The following is a 24,808-nucleotide window of genomic DNA, read 5'->3' as shown; positions in this document are numbered from 1 at the left end:
TATATATATATATATATATATATATATATATATATTTATTTATTTATTTATTTATAATTTGAGCACACTTACAGAGGTACAAAAAAAATACAGATAAGAGCAGCATGCCAAAGCCACTTATATGCATAGCATTACGGGCTGGCTTAAAATTAACTTAAGATTAACTAAGCAATGATGAAATCAGTGAAAAACATTAATGTAAACTGATTACTATAAAGCACAAGTGAGTATTACAAAGACAGGTCATATGGTTGCATGCATTGTTATAAATTCAGTAGAATGGAGTATTCTGTTAGGTAGTGTATTTAAAAAATAATAAAGTTAGATTGGGTTTTAGGTTTAACATTTATGTGATATAATTGTGAGAAACATTTAAGATATACAATTTATAAGGTTCAGTTATTCAGTATTTATTTGGTTTTTGGTGAGTAAGTGATCTTTGAGAAGAGACTTGAATTTATAAACAGGTAGTGTTTCTTTTATATTTACAGGTAATGAATTCCAGATTTTAGGGCCTTTTATGTGCATTGAGTTTTTGCATAGCGTGAGATGGACACGAGGAATATCAAAGAGTGATCTGTGCCTTGTGTTATGGTCATGTGTTCTGTTGAGGTTGGCAAGGAGATGTTTGAGGGGAGGGTTAATATCAGAGTTGAGTGTTCTATGTATGTAATAGGTGCAGTAATAAGTATGGATGTTTTGTATGGTGAGTAGGTTGAGTGTATTGAATATTGGTGGAGTGTGCTGCCTGTAGTGAGAATTTGTTATCATTCTAACTCCACTTGGGGTTCCCGTTGGACTGAGCAACAGGCTGTGGCGAGGCGTCTCTTTATAATGTCGTTGACCTCCTCATGTCTAGCATACTTCTCTTCTGATGTGTAACACACCAGACCATGAAGTCCGAATTGATATATTTGATATATATATATATATATATATATATATATATATATATATATATATAATTTATTTCAAAACATTGGTAAACAGACGATCTTAATGCGGAACAACCCACATGGGGATGGAAATCTTTAGTTAGGTTGATTGTGGTCATTGACCCAAATGGCCATAGGTCACATTGGTTGACCTTTTCTGGGGGTTATCCTAGGTAATTTATAAATGTTCCTATTTATGACATTTGAAATTATCCAAAAAATTGTGTAATTGTACCTATTTTTTTTTTTTTTGCATCCTTAAAATCCAACGTTCATGTACATACAGCGTTTTTTCCCCTGGATGTGACAGCAGTCTTGACCACTATTATTATTATTATTATTATTATTATTTATTAACACATCGGCCAATTCCCACCAAGGCAGGGTGGCCCGAAAAAGAAAAACTTTCATCATCATTCACTCCATCACTGTCTTGCCAGAGGCGTGCTTATACTAGCTATAAAACTGCAACATTAATACCCCTACTTCCTTATTATTATTATTATTATTATTATTATTATTATTATTATTATTATTATTATTATTATTATTATTATTATTATTATTATTATTAGTAGTAGTAGTAGTAGTAGTAGTAGTAGTAGTATAGTAGTAGTAGTAGTAATATAAGTAATATTATTATTATTATTATTATTATTATTATTATTATTATTATTATTATTATTATTATTATTATTACTGTTATTATTATTATTACTCTTATTATTATTATAGTTATTAATATTATTATTATTGTTACTCATCGTGTTATGAATGAAGATGAATGACGTCAATACGTTGATGACGTGATGTTGTCCATGATGGTGGTGGTGGTGACACCTCCCAGGCTTGACACACACTACTACCAACACTAGTAACATATCACCTTTTAATATAGCTAAGATAAGCTTTACTGGGGGAAAACTACGAGTGTTTCTGGTGTCAGCTGTATAAATAAGTGTTGCGTTGATAACTTGTGTATATTGAATCAATGTTGCTGTGCATGCTAGAGGCTGCTCGCGTATCTTTTTCATTTTTTTTTTTAATAAATTTCCCCTGATCCAAGGAATTGATCATGCTTCCTGTTTCTTGAATCAAACTTGATTACCTTCCATTACCTCAGGCACTGACCCCAGTTGCTTTAGGACCCCAATAGAGATTCAAGGACCCCAATAGAAATCTTTTTTTTTTTAGTTATCCTAGGTAATTTACACTAAATATGGTTATTGTACTTAGGTGTACCTGTACCTAAATGAAGTCACTTAGTCTCTTAAAGATAAGTTAATATGTACCTCAGACAGTACTAACATTGCACTAAGTAATCTATCCTTACCTCACCTGTGGTATTTGTACCTAGGTATCGACTTCAACAAATCATCTAAGACCAGTAATAGCAATTACCCAATTTAGTAACCTCATTTAGGTACCGGTACACACAAGTACAATTAACATACCTGGTAACGTATGTGTCAATTACCTAGGATAACCTACGAAAGTCAAAGTGACTTACGTCCAGTAGTACATATATATTACTGTACATACTATATATACAGGAAAAACAATTGTAGTATAAACCATGATAGCTGCAACAAAACTAATAGGCATAACAAGACAAAAATCTGCTTGATAACTTCTGTCTGGCTCAACCTGTGTTAAAACTCAAATATGCATAAAATGCTCTAAAATCTGGAATTGCCTGAAGAGTCCATAGGTTCCCCATCTGCCAACTGCTACAAAGCTAGGATAAAATAATAATAATAACACCTTTATTTCTACAAATACATATATGTACAAGGTAGACAGTCCTAGCTGACATCAATGACTTACTGCTGTATATAGAAATCCCCTTGTCACGCAGGGCATTTCAGGCAAATTAGGTCAGTTTTGTTCCAGGATGAGACCCACACCAGTCACCTAACATCCAGGTTCCCATTTTACTGATGGGTGAATGGGGACAGCAGGTATCTTGTGAAAACACATCCTAATGTTTTCCAGCCATACTGGGGGACTGATCCCCGGACCTCAGTGAGTGAGCTGAGTGCGCTAGCGATTGATAAAATAAGCTTTTGTTTGGATTTTTAACTCCGGAGGGTTAGCCATTCAGGATAACCCAAGAAAGGCAGTGTGTCATCGAGGAACTGTCTGTCTGATTTCTGTTGGGGTCTTCAATCTTGTCCCCCCAAGATGCGATCCACACCATGCGATCCCCCACACATGCGATCCACACCAGGTACCTACTGGCTTGCTAGGTGAATGGGACAACAGGTGTAAGGAAACACACCAGTATTTCCACCCTTGCTGGGAATTGACTTATGGACACTCAGCATGTGAAGTGAGAGTTTTGCCTACCAGGCTATGATCCACCGCCTTACCTTACTGTCATCTTGATGACGGTGAACTATATCGAACAAATCCTGAAACCTGCTGTTTTCATCTACTTCTTTCGTGTTCTTCCAGCTTTCCTTCAACCTTCATGTATCATGTATAATTAGATACATGTACTATCAGATAATATTTTGTATTGTAATTTAAAATACACTAGTACCACTCACTTTGCTTATTATTTACATTGACATTCAGGTGATATTTTATATGATTAATAATTTTTTTTTTCAGGTTCCATCTTCACCACCATGTATCATCATAGTTCAGGTGACACGTATGCTATTCTTCCCACCAACATCAAGTCTCGTAGGCTCCAGCCTGGTAAACGAACTATATTGGTTTCAATTTTACTCTCCCTAATGCTTTTGATATCACAGCTTTTTCGAGCCTTGCAGCTGGACCAGCCTCCAAGACTGACAAATGTCAATATTATGCAGGTAGGATTTTGTCTTATTTGAGCACTGCAACTCTTAATTTGACAACAGTATAATATTTTTTTTAGTGAGACTTTCTTTTAGTGAAGCTATTTCTTTTAGAACTTTCTAGTTTGTGTACATGGATTGTTAACATAAATTTTAAAAAAGTTCACTGTAGAAGCTTACAATACATAAAAAGAGGGTATAGCCTTACAATTTACTAAGATCAGTGGCCTACAAACAAAAAACAACAAACAAGCTTGCAAAAAATCTTGGTAACTTGTAGTGAATAAGTGACCATCCTGGGAACCAATACATAACTTTCCAAACAGAGCTAGACAGGCACCACTCAGAACTATAAACAAGTATGTATGTATTGAAATAATCTTCCCATCTCCAACACAAGCATGCTTCTTAAAATAGAGGAACAACAAAATAATTCTGTGCAGTACAGGTATGCAGTACAGTATTTGTAATTATATATAAAAGGTTCACAATTCCAATGGAAAGACAGTACTGGAACTTATATTGCCACTACTACAGATGATCAAGGATAAACTTTATATAATATTATGTTATTACAAAATCAAAGTTACATTAATGTCAGACAAACAAGAAACAGGAATCAGATAGCACATTATTCTTAAGTTTATACTCTAGCAACTAAATAAGATGTTATCAGAGTAGCTGTATAAATAAAAAAAATTATGTAGTGTCTTACAAAAGATGAGATTCATAAAAAGAATTAAAATCACTTGATATGTAATTATTTAATACAGTATTTTGCACAGGAATGTAAAAAAGTTGTAAGGAAGGGCACAGCAGGTAGAAGGTACAAAATTGAAAAATTAGCTATCCAGATTCTTCTCAGATGCTGTATTAACTACCTAATAAAAATGTCACAGAATTTAAACTCCAGTAGTAGGATGGTTGACAGCAACCAGCAGCGCTGTATAGCCCTTGTGGCTTAGCGCTTCTTTTTGATTATAATAATAATAGTAATGACAGCAACCATCCAGGGAGGTACAGTACTACTGTTGTTGGTTGGTAAGGTTTGCCAGGAAACAGGACAAGTGTTTCCTCATGCAGGTCTTAGTCGTATGTTGGCCCATAGCTGGAGCTTTTGGTCTTTTGCCCTTCTATGAGTGTGAAAGAAAAATCTGATAAATTTTTTTGCACTTGGCCAGATTGCTAATCTTTTTTTTGTGTCTCATGGATACGTAAAATGACATGTAAATACATGCTAGAAATTCCTACTTACATGTAGTATGCACATGCTTTTACCCTTTTTTTTTTTTTCTTTTCAACAAACCGGCCGTATCCCACCAAGGCAGGGTGGCCCAAAAAGAAAAACGAAAGTTTCTCTTCAAATTTAGTAATTTATACAGGAGAAGGGGTTACTAGCCCCTTGATTCTGGCATTTTAGTTGCCTCTTACAATACGCATAGCTTACAGAGGAAGAATTCTGTTCCACTTCCCCATGGAGATAAGAGGAAATAAACAAGAAGAAGAACTAGAAAGAAAATAGAAGAAAGCCCAGAGGGGTGTGTATATATATGCTTGTACATGTATGTGTAGTGTGACCTAAGTGTAAATAGACGTAGCAAGACATACCTGACACCTTGCATGTTCATGAGACAGAAAAATGGACACCAGCAACCCTACCATCATGTAAAACAATTACAGGTTTTACACTCACTTGGCAGGACGGTAGTACCTCCCTGGGTGGTTGCTGTCTACCAACCTACTACCTATTCTTTTACCCTTGTATGTATTTTTTAATAGTTCTCAATCATGTAATATTTCTTTTCCTACCTAGGAGGCCTGATCAAAGACCAGGTCATGCGGATAACTAAGTCTACAGCTGTCTACCTTAGCTCAACTTCTCCATAAAAAAAAAAGCTCAGGCTATATTACTTTTAGCTTTAGGCTTAATAATACAACTGTATCAACAATATCTCTTCTTTTATTGTTCAATCATAGCCATAAGTTTCCCATATTAATTTTGACATGCATGCAAATATTGATGTAGAACTCATTCACTCTGACATGTACTATGGTCAGCATGTTACTGATCAAAACTCAAGAAACAAATCTTGGAAAAAAAGTGCCCTCAGTAAAGACAGATTATTTTGTATTCACTCGCAGTGCCAGGTCCCTAAGCAAGTACAGTGATGGTGATGCCCTCAGTGCCCCAATGCCAAACTTTTCATTGTAATAGTAAACAAGATCTGGACAAAGTACAGTGGACCCCCGGTTAACGATATTTTTTCATTCCAGAAGTATGTTCAGGTGCCACTACTGACTGAATTTGTTCCCATAAGGAATATTGTGAATTAGATTAGTCCATTTCAGACCCCCAAACATACACATACAAACGCACTTACATAAATACACTTACATAATTGGTCGCATTGGGAGCTGATCGTTAAGCGGGGGTCCACTGTACTGTATGATTTAATTAAGTGGTTCACAACTGTTCATAACTGTAGACCAACTAAGTGAGTAGGGCACTGTAATTTATTATACTAATGTGAGAGTGTCAAAATAAAGTATTATAAAAAATTTTCTTAAACTTTATTTGTGTTGTTTTATGCATTTGTTGATATTACTCATACCAGATACATACATGATTGCTGTACTGGAGAGAATTCAAGTCATGATGCATTAGTTAGCTCAGCTTTTCACAATACTAAAAGATATCTAATAGTTTGCCAAAGGTGATGATCAGCTCTAATACCTTTACTGCTCCATAGATTTGTTTCTTCTAGGAACTTCCTTCTTTATATACATTGACTTTAATCAGAAACTGTTAATAAATTCCTGTATACGTTCAGTGGACTAATGTGTATAGGGCAATGAGTTTGTTCAGCCTGTACTCACTATAAGCAATTTCCCAAGGAAAGAGATGTCAGTCAGCCACTGGCTTCCTGCTATTTTACCTCTCAGTAGGAAATGTTCAATAGGGTGAACAATTTTGCCTCGTTCGAAAGCCATCAGAACTCAGGGATGATCATTCTGTAACAATGCCTATACAAATTGCACTCTTTCAAATTCCTTATCTGTTGCCTTCTATCACTCTGTCACCCATATACCCATTAAAGAATACTTTCATTTTCCAATTAATCCTTGTCAGCATTTCACTTGCTAAAGCTGTACTGCATTTGTATAATTGGCTATGATAGGGATGGTATATGTATTCACTGTGTAATAGCCTATATGCAATACAAAAGTTACAAAAAATTATTTATTTTCAGCCATTAACAAATCTCAATGAAGAAAGTGAAGTACCAAGTTGTGTCAAAACATATTTGGGATCGTCATCTCGGCATTACAGTTCTCACAGAGCCTCATGCCACCATCTTCCTGCTCCTCGTGGTTTGTGTTCACTTGTGCAAACTTTATTTTTTAGCAGCAAGCCCCCTAATTGCAGTCATCAGGCAAAAGTTACTTTTTGTGTGTTGGTAAGTAGCATAATTACTCTCTTGCTACTTCTTTTACATATTTATTGACACACTGTGAATGTTAGATATTGGAAAATTACTTATGGATGTGTATCACATTTGCTTTTTCACAATAGAAGCCTTTTAATCTAAAAGTATATTGCCTTCACGATGGCCTGTGTTGACATGTAAACCATATAAACAAAATACAGTGGTACCTCAGGATACAAACAGCTCAAAACTCGAGCAATTATGTAAGTGTATTAATGTAAGTGCTTTTGTAAGTGTATTTTTGGGGGTCTGAAACGGATTAATCTAATTTACATTATTCTTTATGGGAACAAATTCGTTCGGTATTGGCACTCGAACAGCCTTCTGGAATGAATTAAGTTCGTATCCCGTGGTACCACTGTATGATATTTAAATGTATAATTTTAATGGCATCAGGGCAAAATTTCTGGTCAGAGAGGAATAAATTTATTGAAAATATAAAATAGTTAGTGTTAAGAGAGGAAATTTGTGTATACAGTGGACCCCCGGATAACGATATTTTTTCATTCCAGAAGTATGTTCAGGTCCCAGTACTGACCGAATTTGTTCCCATAAGGAATATTGTGAAGTAGATTAGTCCATTTCAGACCCCCAAACATAAACGTACAAATGCACTTACATAAATACACTTACATAATTGGTCGCATTGGGAGGTGATCGTTAAGCGGGGGTCCACTGTACTTTGTTGGATATTAACCCTTAAACTGTCCAAATGTAGATCTACATTGACATGCGTAGTGCTCTGAACGTAGATCTACGTTTAGACAGTTTAAGGGTTAATTTTACAAGACAGTAAGCAGTGACCAATGGTAATCCCACAAGGTCTTGGAAAAAACGACTAAAAATCATTGCTTTCATAGATTCAGTCAAACAAGCAATGTTACTGGGATTGCCTGAGAGCACTTATACTGTGTATGTATGTATGTATATATGTATATGTATGTATATATTATAGGTAGTAGGTTGGTAGACAGCAACCGCCCAGGTAGGTACTACCGTCCTGCCAAGTGAGTGTAAAACGAAAGCCTGTAATTGTTTTACATGATGGTAGGATTGCTGGTGTCCTTTTTTTCTGTCTCATAAACATGCAAGATTTCAGGTACATACATATTTTATGAAAAAGAGGATAAATAAATATACAAGGTATGATGTAGCACGTAATGAAAGTAGTTTGTTAGATTATATATTGGTGGATAAAAGGTTGATGGGCAGGCTCCAGGATGTACATGTTTATAGAGGAGCAACTGATATATCGGACCATTATTTAGTTGTAGCTACAGTTAGAGTAAGAGGTAGATGGGAAAAGAGGAAGGTGGCAACAACAAGTAAGAGGGAGGTGAAAGTGTATAAACTAAGGGAGGAGGAAGTTCGGGCGAGATACAAGCGACTATTGGCAGAAAGGTGGGCTAGTGCAAAGATGAATAGTGGGGGGGTTGAAGAGGGTTGGAATAGTTTTAAAAATGCAGTATTAGAATGTGGGGCAGAAGTTTGTGGTTATAGGAGGGTGGGGGCAGGAGGAAAGAGTAGTGATTGGTGGAATGATGAAGTAAAGGGTGTGATAAAAGAGAAAAAGTTAGCTTATGAGAGGTTTTTACAAAGCAGAAGTGTTATAAGAAGAGCAGAGTATATGGAGAGTAAAAGAAAGGTGAAGAGAGTGGTGAGAGAGTGCAAAAGGAGAGCAGATGATAGAGTGGGAGAGGCACTGTCAAGAAATTTTAATGAAAATAAGAAAAAATTTTGGAGTGAGTTAAACAAGTTAAGAAAGCCTAGGGAATGTATGGATTTGTCAGTTAAAAACAGAGTAGGGGAGTTAGTAGATGAGGAGATGGAGGTATTAGGTAGATGGCGAGAATATTTTGAGGAACTTTTAAATGATGAGGAAGAAAGGGAGGCGGTAATTTCATGCACTGGCCAGGGAAGTATACCATCTTTTAGGAGTGAAGAAGAGCAGGATGCGAGTGTGGGGGAGGTACGTGAGGCATTACATAGAATGAAAGGGGGTAAAGCAGCTGGAACTGATGGGATCATGACAGAAATGTTAAAAGCAGGGGGGGATATAGTATTGGAGTGGTTGGTACTTTTGTTTAATAAATGTATGAAAGAGGAGAAGGTCCCTTTATACATGTATAAAGGGAAGGGGAACAAAAGAGATTGTAAAAATTATAGAGGAATAAGTTTACTGAGTATACCAGGAAAAGTGTACGGTAGGGTTATAATTGAAAGAATTAGAAGTAAGACAGACTGTAGGATTGCAGATGAGCAAGGAGGTTTCAAAGTGGGTAGGGGATGTGTAGATCAAGTGTTTACATTGAAGCATATATGTGAACAGTATTTAGATAAAGGTAGGGAAGTGTTTATTGCATTTATGGATTTAGAAAAGGCATATGATAGAGTGGATAGGGGAACAATGTGGCAGAAAATTCGGAGTGTGGAAATTAGGAGAAGGTGTGGAGTTAATAAAAGTATTAGTGAGAGGGCTGAAGAGGGGTTGTTGAGTTGGTTTGGTCATTTAGAGTGAATGGATCAAAGTAGAATGACATGGAGAGCATTTAAATCGGTAGGAGAAGGAAGACGGGGTAGGGGTCGTCCTCGAAAAGGTTGGAAGGAAGGGGTAAGGGAGGTTTTATGGGCGAGGGGCTTGGACTTCCAGCAGGGGTGCATGAGCGTGCTCGATAGGAGCGAATGGAGACGAATGGTATTTGGGACCTGACGATCTGTTGGAGTGTGAGCAGGGTAATATTTAGTGAAGGGATTCAGGGAAACCGGTTATTTTTATATAGCCGGACTTGAGTCCTGGAAATGGGAAGTACAATGCCTGCACTCTAAAGGAGGGGTTTCAGGATATTAGCAGTTTGGAGGGATATGTTGTGTATCTTCATACATATATGCTTCTAAACTGTTGTGTTCTGAGCATGTCTGCAAAAACAGTGATTATGTGTGAGTGAGGTGAAAGTGTTGAATGATGATGAAAGTATTTTCTTTTTGGGGACTTTCTTTTTTGGGTCACCCTGCCTCGGTGGGAGACGGCCGACTTGTTGAAAAAAAAAAGGGGGGGGGGGGACAAAGGAGGTTGTGAAAATTATAGGGGAATAAGTTTACTGAGAATACCAGGAAAAGTGTACAGTAGTGTTATTATTGAAAGAATTAGAAGCAAAACAGAATGTAGGATTGCAGATGAGCAAGGAAGTTTTAAAGTGGGTAGGGGATGTGTAGATCAAGTGTTTACATTGAAGCATATATGTGAACAGTATTTAGATAAAGGTAGGGAAGTTTTCTTTGCCCTTATGGATTTAGAAAAGGTATATGAAAGAGTGGATAGGGGAGCAATGTTGCAGAAGTTGCGTTATATGGAATAGGTAGTAAGTTACTAAATGCTGTAAAGAGTTTTTATGAGGATAGCCAGGCTCAGGTTAGGGTGTGTTGAAGAGAGGGAGACTACTTCCTGGTAAAAGTAGGTCTTAGACAGGGGTGTGTAATGTCACCATGGTTGTTTAATATATTTGTAGATGGGGTTGTAAAAGAAGTAAATGCTAGGGTGCTGGGGAGAGGGGTGGGATTAAATTATTGGGAATCAAATACAAAATGGAAATTGACACAGTTTCTTTTTGCTGATGATATTGTGCTTATGGGAGATTCTAAAGAAAAGTTGCAAAGGTTAGTGGACAAGTTTGGGAGGGTGTGTAAAGGTAGAAAGTTGAAAGTGAACATAGATAAGAGCAAGGTGATGAGGGTATCAAATGAGTTAGATAAAGAAAAATTGGATATCATATTGGAGAGAGGGAATATGGAAGAAGTGAATGTTTTCATATATGTATTTGGGAGTTGACTTGTCAGTGGATGGGTTTATGAAGGTTGAGGTTAACCATAGAATTGATGAAGGAAAAAATGTGAGTGGTGCATTGAGGTATCTGTGGAGACAAAAAATGTTATCCATGGAGGCAAGGAAGGGAATGTACAAAAGTATAGTGGTACCAATACTCTTACATGGGTGTGAAGCTTGGGTTGCAAATGCTGCAGCGAGGAGGCGGCTGGAGGCAGTGGAGTTGTCCTGTCTAAGGGCAGGAGAATAAGGAGAGTAGTCGTAGAGCCAGAAATGAATTTGCACAGATAAGAAGGGAGGCCCAACGACAATATGAAAACGACATAGCAGAGAAAGCCAAATCTGACCCGAAGCTGTTATACAGCCACATCAGGAGGAAAACAACAGTCAAGGACCAGGTAATCAGGCTAAGGAAGGAAGGAGGAGAGACAACAAGAAATGATGGTGAGGTATGTGAGGAACTCAACAAGAGATTTAAAGAAGTGTTCACAGAGGAGACAGAAGGGGCTCTAGAAAGACGGAGAGGTGGGGCACACCACCAAGTGCTGGACACAGTACACACAACCGAGGAAGAAGTGAAGAGGCTTCTGAGTGAGCTAGATACCTCAAAGGCAATGGGGCCAGATAACATCTCTCCATGGGTCCTGAGAGAGGGAGCAGAGGCGCTATGTGTACCCCTAACAACAATATTCAATACATCTATCAAAATGGGGAAATTGCCTGAGGCATGGAAGACAGCAAATGTAGTCCCAATCTTTAAAAAGGAGACAGACATGAAGCACTAAACAACAGACCAGTGTCACTGACATGTATAGTATGCAAAGTCATGGAGAAGATTATCAGGAGAAGAGTGGTGGAACACCTGGAAAGGAATGATCTCATCAACAGCAGCCAACATGGTTTCAGGTATGGGAAATCCTGTGTCACAAACCTACTAGAGTTCCATGACATGGTAACAGCAGTAAGACAAGAGAGAGAGGGGTGGGTGGATTGCATTTTCTTGGACTGCAAGAAGGCGTTTGACACAGTTCCACACAAGAGATTGGTGCAAAAACTGGAGGACCAAGCAGGGATAACAGGGAAGGCACTACAATGGATCAGGGAATACTTGTCAGGAAGACAGCAGCGAGTCATGGCATGTGGCGAGGTGTCATGGTGGGCACCTGTGACCAGCGGGTTCCCACAGGGGTCAGTCCTAGGACCAGTGCTGTTTCTGGTATTTGTGAACGACATGACGGAAGGAATAGACTTCAAAGTGTCCCTATTTGCAGATGACGTGAAGTTGATGAGAAGAATTCATTCGATCGAAGACCAGGCAGAACTACAAAGGGATCTGGACAGGCTGCAGACCTGGTCCAGCAATTGGCTCCTGGAGTTCAACCCCCCCAAATGCAAAGTCATGAAGATTGGGGAAGGGCAAAGAAGACCGCAGACGGAGTACAGACTAGGGGGCCAGAGACTACAAACCTCACTCAAGGAAAAAGATCTTGGGGTGAGTATAAACCAGGCACACATCAACCAAATAACTGTTGCAGCATATGGGCGCCTAGCAAACCTCAGAACAGCATTCCGACATCTTAATGAGGAATCGTTCAGGACCCTGTACACCGTGTACGTTAGGCCCATATTATAGTATGCGGCACCAGTTTGGAACCCACACCTAGCCAAGCACGTAAAGAAACTAGAGAAAGTGCAAAGGTTTGCAACAAGACTACTTCCAGAGCTAAGAGGTATGTCCTACGAGGAGAGGTTAAGGGAAATCAATCTGACAACACTGGAGGACAGGAGAGATGGGGGACATGATAACAACATACAAAATACTGAGAGGAATTGACAAGGTGGGCAGAGACAGGATGTTCCAGAGATGGGACACAGCAACAAGGGGACACAGTTGGAAGTTGAGGACACAGATGAATCACAGGGATGTTAGGAAGTATTTCTTCAGCCACAGAGTAGTCAGTAAGTGGAATAGTTTGGGAAGCGATGTAGTGGAGGCAGGATCCATACATAGCTTTAAGCAGAGGTATGATAAAGCTCACGGTTCAGGGAGAGGGACCTAGTAGCGACCAGTGAAGAGGTGGAGCCAGGAGCTAGGACTCGACCCCTGCAACCTCAACTAGGTGAGTACACACACACTCCCCCTCTCCCTCCCCTCCACCCCCCTCCCCCCTCCCCTCCTCCCCCTCCCCTCCTCCCCCCTCCCCTCCTCCCCCTCCCCTCCTCCCCCCTCCCCTCCCCTCCTCCCCCCTCCCCTCCTCCCCTCCTCCCCCCTCCCCTCCCCTTCTTCCCCTCCCCCTCTTCCCCTCCCCCTCCCCCTCCCCCTCTCCCATGCCCCTCTCCCCCCTCTCCCATCCCCCTCTCCCCTCCCCCTCTCCCCTCCCCTTCTCCCCTCCCCCTCTCCCCTCCCCCTCCCTCTCCCCCTCTCCCCCCCCTCCCCCTCTGCCCCTCCCCCTCTCCCCCTCTCCCCCTCCCTCCCCCCCTCTCCCCTCCCCCCTCCCTCTCCCTCCCCCTCTCCCTCCCCCCCCCCCTCTCCCTCTCCCTCCCCCTCTCCCTCTCCCTCCCCCTCTCCCTCCCCCTCTCCCTCCCCCTCTCCCTCCCCCTCTCCCTCCCCCTCTCCCTCCCCCTCTCCCTCCCCCTCTCCCTCCCCCTCTCCCTCCCCCTCTCCCTCCCCCTCTTCCTCTCCCTCCCCCTCTTCCTCTCCCTCCCCCTCTTCCTCTCCCTCTCCCTCCCCCTCTCCCTCCCCCTCCCCCTCTCCCTCCCTCGGCATCAGGTTAGTAGACAGCAACTGCCCAGGGAGGTACATACTACAATCCTTCCAAGCGAGTGTAAAAGGAAAGCCTGTAATTGTTTTACATGATGGTAGGATTGCTGGTGTCTTTCTTGTCTCATAAACATGCAAGATTTCAGGTAGGTCTTGGTACTTCTACTTACATTAAGGTCACACTACGTATGCATGTACAAGCATATATATGTACAGACCCTTCTGGGTTTTCTTCTATTTTTCTTACTAGTTCTTGTTCTTGTTTATTTTCACCTATCTCCATGGGGAAGTGGAACAGAATTCTTCCTCCGTAAGCCATGGGTGTCGTAAGAGTCAACTAAAATGCCGGGAGCATGGGTCTAGTAACCCGTTTTTCTTTTTGGGCCACCCTGCCTCGGTGGGATATGGCCAGTTTGTTGAAAGAAGTAAGAAGAAAAGGAGAAACTTCGTTTTTCTTTTTGGGCCACCCCACCTTAATGGGATGCGGCTGGTGTGTTGAAAAAAAAGAAAAGATGTATATACGTAGAGTACAGAACATAGGTGAGCATTTTCATAGTTGCCCATGGACAGTTAGTGCCATAGATTATTAAAGTGATAGGTACATTATAAATTCAGTGAAAAATACTGTAGGTGGCATTGTAATCACAATTAGATAATATAGTGTTAGCATGTAAGCCACAGTATATATCACTACCACTACTACTACTACTACCACCACCACCACCACTACCTCTTCCTGCCTATATATACCCGTCCTGCTCCACTTCTCGTTAGTGTGACTTTGTAAATGGTCCAAGTCGGACCGAAACATCGTCGAAGCTCCTCTCTTCTGTGTGCCGGTTATTTGTGTATCGTTCCAGTCACGGTATTGTGCCTTTTTTTTGTTATTTATATCAGGTTATTACCACAATTAATAACTTCAGGAAAAAACTTGACACATTTCTTCAGAAGGAGCCAGATAAGTCAGAATGTGATAGTTATGTTGGCTTGTAGGCTGACTAGGCTGTTGCTGTTTGCCTAAACTGGAAACCCAGTTTCATGTTTATGAGAATTGCCTTCAAATTATGGAAGCAAATTTCCTTTCCACTCGGTGCCATGGTGGAAATACACTACTGTATATCATTCTGTCTACCATGGTTACATTATTTCTCTTAAAAATTACTTATATTTTATCAGCTTGCTGTTTTTTTCCATAACTTCTTTCCTGTCTGCTTTTATGTGCTTTTTGCTCATTATTATATTTTGGGCAAAAACAAGTTTCTTGTGAAATGGACTTAGTTTTAGAGCTATTTACATTTATAAATTTAAAATTGTATGTGATTGTAGTACTAGCTCACAAATGAAATTTCATGTTTTGGGTAAGTATGTTTGTAACCATAATTTAAGTTATGATTTTAAATTTGGTTTAATATTTCTTAAGATTTTAAAATGAGTAAATACTGATGCAAATAATGTTTATTTCATTTCAGGAATCTGGGAGTATATCATGCAGATCGCCTCTGCAGTGTAGAAATTTAAACCATTATATTGGTGTTTTTAATAATGAGGTAGCAGAAATTAAATGGCAGCAAATCAAACCAAGTAACTTAAAAAGAGCACTTACATCTCACTTTCAGCAAGAAGGGCACTTTGGTTTTGTTTTCATAAAATGTTTCAACACTTCTGATCTGGTGGAAGACTTTGGACAACCTCAGTATGATGAAGACTATGCCCATGAAAATTTAGAGTCATACACCCAACTGTTTCTTTATCCTAGAAAATTTACGAATATTGTGCAAACATATAAGGCAAAAAATAATAATGTAAATATTAATTTTGTGATGATAGATTCTTTATCTCGAGCTCACTTTTACAGGTCATTACCAAGGACAGTTAGATTTTTTGAAGATTTATATGAGGAAGTTAATCCTGCAGTGTTTGATTTTCAGTTCTTTCAGGCATTGAAACAAAGAACCTATGAAAGCCTTCAGGGTCTTTTCTCAGGTTATGTAAATGTTACAGAGATTCCTTTTGGTACATATGATGTTCCTAGATACCCTTTACCAGTTTCACAGCTGTTTGGTCTTTTTAAGAAGAAGGGATATCGGACACTCTGGCTTGAAGATTTATGTTGGAACTGGGAATGGGGATTAATAAAAGACCTGAAAGTCATTAATGACACACTCTATGGCCAAGCTTTGTGGGAAAATTTTAAAAAAGCACTTAAACATGCAAGTATTGATGATATTGATGTAACACTAGCTAGCTGTGATATTCTTCAATCGAACGGTAAAAAAGATCCTTTTCATAACTTGCCAGCGGTGTGCTTTAATGGCCGACATCATCATGAGTATGTGTTAGATTATCTTCAGCTGTATCAAGCATCCATCCAAAATTCTGGCCAGCCTTTCTTAACTCTAACTATCACTGATGTTGCTCATGATGAAACTGGATTACGGGTACAAACCTTGGATGATCCTCTTGCCAAGTATTTGAAATTTGCTGCAAGATTAAAAAATACCATAACTATTCTTTTTTCGGATCATGGTAACACATATGGCAAGTTTATTCAATTAAGTCCTGAAGCACATGTTGAAACCTTTAATCCATTTTTGTTTATGATTATTCCAAAAGATGTACAAGATATTTTGGGGGATGTTCAGATAAGAATTTTAAGGGATAATGAGAGACGTTTAGGAAGTATGATTGATTTACATAACATGCTTCTACAATTAATTGGTGAAACGAGTAAAGTAGCTGACAAAAGTTTTGCTAAAAGATATGTGACTCCTGGTGGATTTTTAACCAGCTTATCATCATCAAGGACTTGTAATGATATTCCCCTCCTACATCCAAATTTATGCATTTGCAAAAATTTTGAAGCATCAGTAGAACCTGGTCAAGTTCACATGGTTCTTGCAGACTTTGGACTTGGAGTCTTAAACAACCAGATATTAAAGCAACACCGCAAAGGGGGAGGTGTTGGGTTTGGAAATTGTAGGCCTCTTAGAGCTGCTAAGTTAAGAAAGGTTCGTGAGACACGTGTATCAGTAGAATTGATTCGATATAAGTTGGACATTGTTGTACAAAGTGTACAAAATGAAAGTGACAACAGAGATTTGTTTTTCCTAACATTAGAGGCAGGATCCAAGACGGCAGCACTGCGTTTGATATCCTACGAACGCATGAGCATGTATTCAGTTTATAGTACTTGTCAAGATGATAGTGTTGAACTTAAACTATGCATTTGTAATATTAGAAATCGCAATCAGAATGCTGATTTTTTGAAGTTCCTCTTTTTTGGTAACCTTATCCCAGAATTTAATTTTTTTATGAAGAACACAAACTTCAATTCCAATGCACAAATGATTGATTTTCTTATTAGTCCACTTCTGGGCATTAAGCCTAGAATAGATATTGCATATCCAAGCCACACTCCATGTCTTTTCACAGTCATACATAAATACAAATCAGGCATTGTTTTGCTAGCTGCAAATTTTTGTTCAACATTTTATGAGCTAGATGTAGTGATGGAATCGGATAATTTGAACCTGTCATGTCCAGAGCATTCCAAGTTCTTGTTACATTCTAGTGATGTGAAACTCCTTTTTGCTGGCACTGTGGCTAATCCAAAAGTAGCATGGCAGTGGAGTCATGATATCAAAATTAAGTCAAGAATTGAAGGTTGATTCAAAGACAAATACTAAGATACGTATTGTTGCCAATGTAAGAAAAAAATAGTTGCTGCTCAGTGTTCAAACTATTGAAACATTTTATGAGAGTTAACAGTGCCAAAAGCACTGCTAGCCATGTAATGGCTAGCATTACATGACTAGCATGGCTAGCCATTGCATAGCCATGTAATGGCTAGCAGTTCCAGAAATGCTAGGTTTAGAGTCCTCCACAATCCACAACTGAGGGAAAGGTTGCTGATATATACTAGTGGCTTGTATTTTAATATTTGTCCTGTCATATGGCATTTTGCATGAGAGAATGAAATAGCTTTTGCGAGTTGAGGATCCTCAATCCTAAATTGTAGTGTATGTAGCACAATAGTAGGTAGAAAAAAAGGCTGAAGTAGGTTCTGCAGCTTTATGTAATTAGATATAAGAAAAATTGTTTCCTTATAAGTAAGGTTATGAACATTGGCTTTCTATAATTGATAACTGAGCTAATTCCTAAAGAAACAGATCTAGTCACCACTCTTACTGGTATCAATAATTTTCTACTGCCCATATGACAGTGCTTAAATTCTTTAAGTTTGCTTCTCAGGATGCTGTTATGAATGTTAGTGATGTATATTATTACACTTCTTTTTTATGTACATGCAGTACTGTGATGAAATTTTACCTGTTATATATACAACTGTTTTTTGTATATTCAAACATCCATGTTCATGGTGTACCAAATTGACATACCATATATGCGCTGGCATACAAATTAACCCAGCATATAAATCAACCCCTAAAATTTTGAGGTGTTAATTCAGGTTTTGTCTATATTTGCTCCAGCAAATATAGACATATATAGGTCAAACTTTTCCCTCCTTCCCTTCCCCACCCAAAAAATAGCAACATCACATCCATCAGACTCAAGTTCAGAGGCTCTGAGTGGACTGTCATGCACCATTATTATTAGGAGGAAGCAGTGCATCTTATTTTCTCCAGTTTTAATTTTTCTATTTTTTGTTGTTTAGGTATTATTTTTAATAAAATGTAACATTCTTTTTATTAAAATTATGTCTGGGCAACAAAAATAAAACAGGTAAGAAGTAACAAATAAAACTTGCAACTGTGCTACAAGTTTTGGTAACAGCATGATAGCACCAGTAGGGTAATGGTGTCACTTCCCTCCTTTGATAATGTGCTGCTGTCTTATTTTCACTTCTGCCATATACAGTGGACCCTCGATCAACAATATTAATCCGTTCCTGAGAGCTCATCGTTAGTCGAAATTATCGTTAGTCGAGTTAATTTTCCCCTTAAGAAATAATGGAAATCAAATGAATCCGTTCCTGACACCCCAAAGTATTGAAAAAAAAAATTTTTACCACATGAAATATTAATTTTAATACACACAAACTGAAGAAGACGTGTACAATTACATGACACTTACCTTTATTGAAGATCTGGTGATGATTGATGGGATGGGAGGAGGGGAGAGTGTGGATGGTGTTAGTGTTTAGAAGGGGAATCCCCTTCCATTAGGACTTGAGGTGTCAAGTCCTTTTCCGGGGTTACTTCCCTTCTTTTAATGCCACTAGGACCAGCTTGAGAGTCGCTGGACCTCTGTCGCACAACATATCTGTCCATAGAGGCCTGTACCTCCCGTTCCTTTATGACATTTCTAAAGTGTTTCACAACATTGTCAGTGTACAGGTTGCCAACACGGCTTGCAGTAGCTGTGTCAGGGTGATTTTCATCAAAAAAGGTTTGCACCTTAAGCCACATTGCACACATTTCCTTAATCTTTGAAGTAGGCAACTTCCTCAATTTCTCTATCCCCTCCTCCGGAGCAGTTTCCTCAGGTCTGGCCTCTTGCTGTTGAAGATGATCTAGCAGCTCATCAGTGGTTAGTTCATCATTGTCCTCCTCCACCAACTCTTCCACATCCTCCCCACTAACCTCCAACCCCAAGGACAGCACACACAAATTAGTCTTGAGGACATTGTTTTTCCTGAACACACTGGGAGTTTCAGAGTAATACACCAATAAAGGCTTCACTTTGCAATCACCACTAGCATTAGCACACATCAACAGAGTAAGCCTGTCTTTCATAGGCTTATGTCCTGGGAGTGCCTTTTCCTCCTGAGTAATGTAGGTCCTGCTTGGCATTTTCTTCCAAAACAGGCCTGTTTCGTCACAATTAAACACTTGTTCAGGTTTCATTTCTTCACTGTCTATGTACTCCTTGAATTCCTGCACATATTTTTCAGCTGCTTTTTGGTCCAAACTGGCAGCCTCACCATGCCTTATCACACTATGTATGCCACTACGATTCTTAAATCTCTCAAACCAACCTTTGCTGGCCTTAAATTCGCTCACATCACCACTAGTTGCAGGCATTTTTCTAATTAAATCGTCATGCAACTTCCTAGCCTTTCCCATATGATCGCTTGAGAGATGCTATCTCCTGCTATCTGTTTTTCATTTATCCACACCAATAACAGTCTCTCAACATCTTCTATCACTTGCGTTCTCAGTTTCGAAAACATAGTTGCACCTCTGGCAAGAACAGCTTCCTTGATTGCCGTTTTCTTGGCCACAATAGTAGCGATGGTTGATTGGGGTTTTGTGTACAACCTAGCCAGCTCGGAGACACGCACTCCACTTTCATACTTAGCAATGATCTCTTTCTTCATATCCATAGTAGTTCTCACCCTTTTTGCTGTAGGATTGGCACTAGAAGCTTTCTTGGGGCCCATGGTGACTTATTTTGCAGGTGCAATCACTAAAAACGCTGTGATAACATGAAATGTTCCGATTGTATGTTTGGATGGGACCGCGGTGGCTGGCTGGCTTGTAAACACTGGCACCCACAGGACAAGTGAGGCGCGCTCAGGCCACAACTGGATGTGTCTCAAATGGAACGAATCGCGTTGGTCGAGTTTTTTAGCGCTAGTCGAGGCAAAATTTTTGCGTTAAAATGTATCGCTAGGCGGATTTAACATTATACGATGCCATCGTTGGTCGAGGGTTCACTGTAATAGCAATATTTATACTAGGCTCAAAAAGTTGACTTTTACACCAGTATATACAGTACTTCAAATATCCAATGATTTTACTGAAGTCTGTCTCTTCTAAGCTATTGAGGAGAAGGTCTAAATAGAGAAAAGATTGGTACTGTTGTAAGTTGTGCTGAAAAAGAAACCAAATGAAGATTAGAAAGAGACAGAGAGGGGAAAAAAATAACGTTAAGAGATGATAAAGTGCCTAAAGAATTTTAATATTCAAGATCATATGGGAGAATTTGAAAATATGAAAAAGATAAAAAAAACAAGCCACTGAAAATAACAGTCACACAGGTTAAGCCAAAGAAAAAATTGCTAAAGAAATGTAGTAAAAAAAAAAAATGGAAGCCTATTGACATAGACTAGACCTATGAAAAAGGACAGGGTAAAATTAAATGCATTTTTCTAAACACTGCTAAGGGGTTAAATGAGGTTAGAAATCAGTAAGAATTTTTTTTTACAGAGTTACAGGGTCATAACCTATCAAAGGGTTTCTCAAATAAACAAGCACAAAATAGTTTGTATATTGACTAAAATACTGACAAGGGAAACGGTGAGATTTTTATATTCATTATGTACTAATTTAAAAAATACTAGAGTTAAACATTATTCACAAGTAGAAACCTGATATACGTACCGTTAAATTGAAACTAAACTAAATGAGGTTGTATCTGATGAAAAATATTCAGTATTGGTAAAAGAAATGCAGGCAAGTGGAAGATGGTACACATGTTACAATTTAAGAGAGATGACATGGTAGACCCATTAAACTATTACTGAGGTTAAGTCAGTATAAGTGAGTTTCAGTGAGTACTTAATAAAGGGTGTGTAAAGGTAGAAAGTTGAGAGTGAACATCGATAAGAGTAAAGTGATGAGGGTATCAAATGATTTTGATAAAGAAAAATTGGATATCACATTGGAGAGAGGGAAGAAATGAATGTTTTTAGATAATATTTGGGAGTTGACGAGTCAGTGGATGGGTTTATGAAGGATGAGGTTAACCATAGAATTGATGAAGGAAAAATGGCGAGTGGTGCATTGAGGTATATGTGGAGACAAAAAACGTTATCTATGAAGGCAAAGAAGGGAATGTATGAAAGTATAGTGGTACCAACACTCTTATATGGGTGTGAAGCTTGGGTTGTAAATGCTGCAGCGAGGAGGCAGTTGGAGGCAGTGGAGATGTCCTGTCTAAGGGCAATGTATGGTGTAAATATTATGCAGAGAATTTGGAATGTGGGAATTAGGAGAAGGTGTGGAGTTAATAAAAGTATTAGTCAGAGGGCTGAAGAGGGGTTGTTGAGGTGGTTTGGTCATTTCGAGAGAATGGATCAAAGTAGAATGACATGGAGAGTGTATAAATCTGTAGGGGAAGGAAGGCGGGGTAGGGGTCGTCCTCGATAAGGTTGGACTGAGGAGGTAAAGGAGGTTTTGTGGGCGAGGGGCCTGGACTTCCAGCAAGCTTGCGTGAGCGTGTTAGATAGGAGTGAATGGAGACTAACATGTTATAAATCTTTATATATGCTTCTAAACTGTTGTATCTGGGTGCCTCTACAAAGACAGTGATTATGTGTGAGTGAGGTGAAAGCGTTGAATGATGATGAAAGTCTTTTCTTTTTGGGGACTTTCTTTCTTTTGGGTCACCTTGCCTCAGTGGGAGACGGCCGACTTGTTGAAAAAAAAAAATTGACATTTAGAGATATGACCTCTTCAACAAAAAGTATTTTGCAGGTTCAGAGTACATGGGACCTCTAGAAACCTAACTACTATGAATTTGGGGGTTTTACCTTATCTCTTTCTTTGTATGCTAGTTTATTTCCCAGTGTATGAGTAATTTGGCCTTTCATCCATGAAATATATGTATATTCCAGAAATGTTTATCCTTTTTGAAGGATATTTAGTTCGGTTATTAGATTTAATCTTTTTTATTTTGTGTTGAAGACAAGTACAGTTCTGTATCTGCATTGAAAGCAGTAATGATGACAAATATGTGAAATGATTAAAAGTTGCCTTTTAATTTATTATATTTTGAATTTTGTTATCTTCATATACAGAATGTGCAGCATAACTTTTTGCTAGAATTTTCATTTAAATTGTTTTGCCACCTTATTTTGCATAATATTCATTGGGCAGTTAAAAAATCTCTTGCAGCAGTATTTATCATTCATATTTATAATTGTTTTTCTGTCATTGAAGCCCTGGAGGGTCCACCTGGAACAAGTCATGCCTTAATTAGTAATTACCTCTCTGGCCCCAGCAGTGTCTATAATTCATCTTATGCTCAGTATTGGGTCCCTTTCACCACTCCTCACTATATTAATTTGCTAGTTATGTCTGTCTTCAGCTGAGAACCAAGCAAAGATCCAAACCCCAATCATAATAGTTGATTCTATCTTCATATGAGACAATTTTCTGGTAGTTCTTCCTTTATCCAGTGCCATGCCAGCTTTATGGATTTTATCAGAGTCTGCATACAGTCATCCTTCATCTATAGGATTATTGAAGGTTATATCTATTCTGACTGGGGAAGCAATTGGCTGCTACCCCAACCAGTTTTTATTTATTTTCAATGAACTGGCTGTATTCCACCAATCCAACCAGAGGTATTACTTGAAAATACATGTATGTCATGTAGTAGGAGGACTTCCCTAGTCAATGGACCTACCTGAGGACATCATGCCTGTCCCTTGGTGAGGTAACATCTTCCTCAGTGCATTTGAACTGGCAAGATCTGGTCCTGAAAGATATGTGACCAAGTGCCTCTCCCCACACAGCTGGACTCATCCTCAATAAGGTACTTCTCCCAGTACAATATAAAGTTTCAAAGTTTCCTCTTCTATGTGGTCTGGTGGGGCAACATGTTACCTTGGTTAGATCAATTTGGGCCCTGTCATTGATGGGTCATCCACCTGGGTTTGAGGATAAGAGAGAAGAAAGTCCTTCACTTGTGATTATACTGGGAGCTTGCTTGCTGGTGCTTGTTCTGTTACATGGTGTGCATGCAGTGGCAGGGTTGGTCCATTCCCTCAAACAATCATTGGCAGCCCTCTTTCTGGTGCAAGCTTTGCTCAAGAGATCCTGTCATACTCATTAAGTCAGCATGCTTTTCAGCAGTACTGATTGATCTTTCTGGCTGGGCTAATGCCTGCACAATATTCCCACTGTTATTTCTTCACCATTCTACATATTTTTCTTCTCTTGCTACGGTCCTGATGGCTCATTTCCAGCAGACCACAATACTGTACTAGAATACTGCATTTTAATTAGAAAATGCATTACTATTTAAGGGCCCTGAGTGGCCTAGTTTCCTCCAATTTCCTCAGCTGATATGTTTCAAATGTCAACTGGAGTTTGGTGATTTAGAGGCTTGGCACTGGGACATGCAGTAGTCTTTGCTAGGGCTAGAGAGGCGAGTGGATGAGACATGTGCTTTAAATGGGCCTCCGGGGTCCTTACGCTGATATACATGGTTGTAATCAAAATGTAGTACAGTATTGTACTGTATTACAGATTACAGTAAGTTATTTTTTTAAATAATGTATATTTTTTGTATGTTTATTTGAGTGACATTTATACTTTTCTATTAGAGGCATTTAATTTTCTATTAGATTGTCTCAAATAAAAATATGATTAATTTTGTTTTTTTACATAGCCTTTAGTACATCACTGACAAAAAAAATTAATGTATGTATGAAAATGCTAAATGAAGTGGAGTGATTTTCCTTAAATTTTATATTATTTAAACCTGAAAGCTCTTAGATATTATATCAGTTCTGCACATACACATGAATGAAAAATAGCATAGACAATCCATATTTATCTGCAATGGTCAGTAGTAGAAGTTTTTCAGCCAATTTAATTTAATTTTTCAGATACCAGTGTGTATCTGTAGCACTTTTAGCAGACTGAGGATCGAGCTTTCAACACGCCTTGAGCTGAATAACCCTTAGTGGTTGAGCACTTCACATAAATATAAGAAAATAACTAATCGGCTTCAAGATGCTCCATCCTTTTGAAGGCACAATGGAGCATGACATAATAAGCAACTCACAATATATTCCTTATTAGATAGCCTCCTATAGGGATACTTACAGTGGATGTCAGAATTCTTTTTTGTTCCAAGATTTCTGTGCAACAACTTGGGAATGCCTCTTCTGGCCCACTTCAAATTTTCAGTGTTAGTATCACAATACTATGTGACCCTTAAGGGCTTAGCACTTAATTTTATTATGATAATACTGGTGTATCATGTTCAGTAGGTTCAGATTGCTATTTGGCTGTGTAGGT

The 24,808-nt window shown here is 38.8% G+C and overlaps 1 protein-coding gene across 2 annotated transcripts; it reads left to right on the top strand.

Annotated features, from left to right (window-relative positions):
• Positions 1–1,706: 1,706 nt before the first annotated feature.
• LOC128686211 (uncharacterized) lies at positions 1,707–24,156 on the top strand. Of its 2 annotated transcripts, none has more exons than XM_053773035.2 (4): positions 1,707–1,809; positions 3,552–3,641; positions 6,994–7,200; positions 15,281–24,156. In XM_053773035.2, the coding sequence occupies exons 2-4, from the start codon at positions 3,597–3,599 to the stop codon at positions 17,477–17,479; spliced, it is 2,451 nt and encodes an 816-aa protein (XP_053629010.1). In that variant the 5' UTR covers positions 1,707–1,809; positions 3,552–3,596; the 3' UTR covers positions 17,480–24,156. The 2 variants fall into 2 exon arrangements, with proteins under 2 accessions (XP_053629010.1, XP_053629009.1); XM_053773034.2 differs by having other exon boundaries at positions 3,552–3,757.
• Positions 24,157–24,808: the final 652 nt, after the last annotated feature.

Source organism: Cherax quadricarinatus, chromosome 9, assembly GCF_038502225.1.
Source record: "Cherax quadricarinatus isolate ZL_2023a chromosome 9, ASM3850222v1, whole genome shotgun sequence".
Classification (NCBI taxonomy): domain Eukaryota; kingdom Metazoa; phylum Arthropoda; class Malacostraca; order Decapoda; family Parastacidae; genus Cherax; species Cherax quadricarinatus.
Note: the sequence above shows the minus strand (reverse complement) of the source record. Positions and strands in the feature narration are given on the sequence as shown.

Excerpts from the sequence above, each read along its gene's own strand:
- LOC128686211 (XM_053773034.2), top strand. The coding sequence starts at position 3,569 with ATGTATCATCATAGTTCAGGTGACACGTATGCTATTCTTCCCACCAAC. Across the intron at positions 3,758-6,993 it reads CAAATGTCAATATTATGCAG|CCATTAACAAATCTCAATGA; the intron begins GTAGGATTTTGT and ends ATTTATTTTCAG. Across the intron at positions 7,201-15,280 it reads AAGTTACTTTTTGTGTGTTG|GAATCTGGGAGTATATCATG; the intron begins GTAAGTAGCATA and ends ATTTCATTTCAG.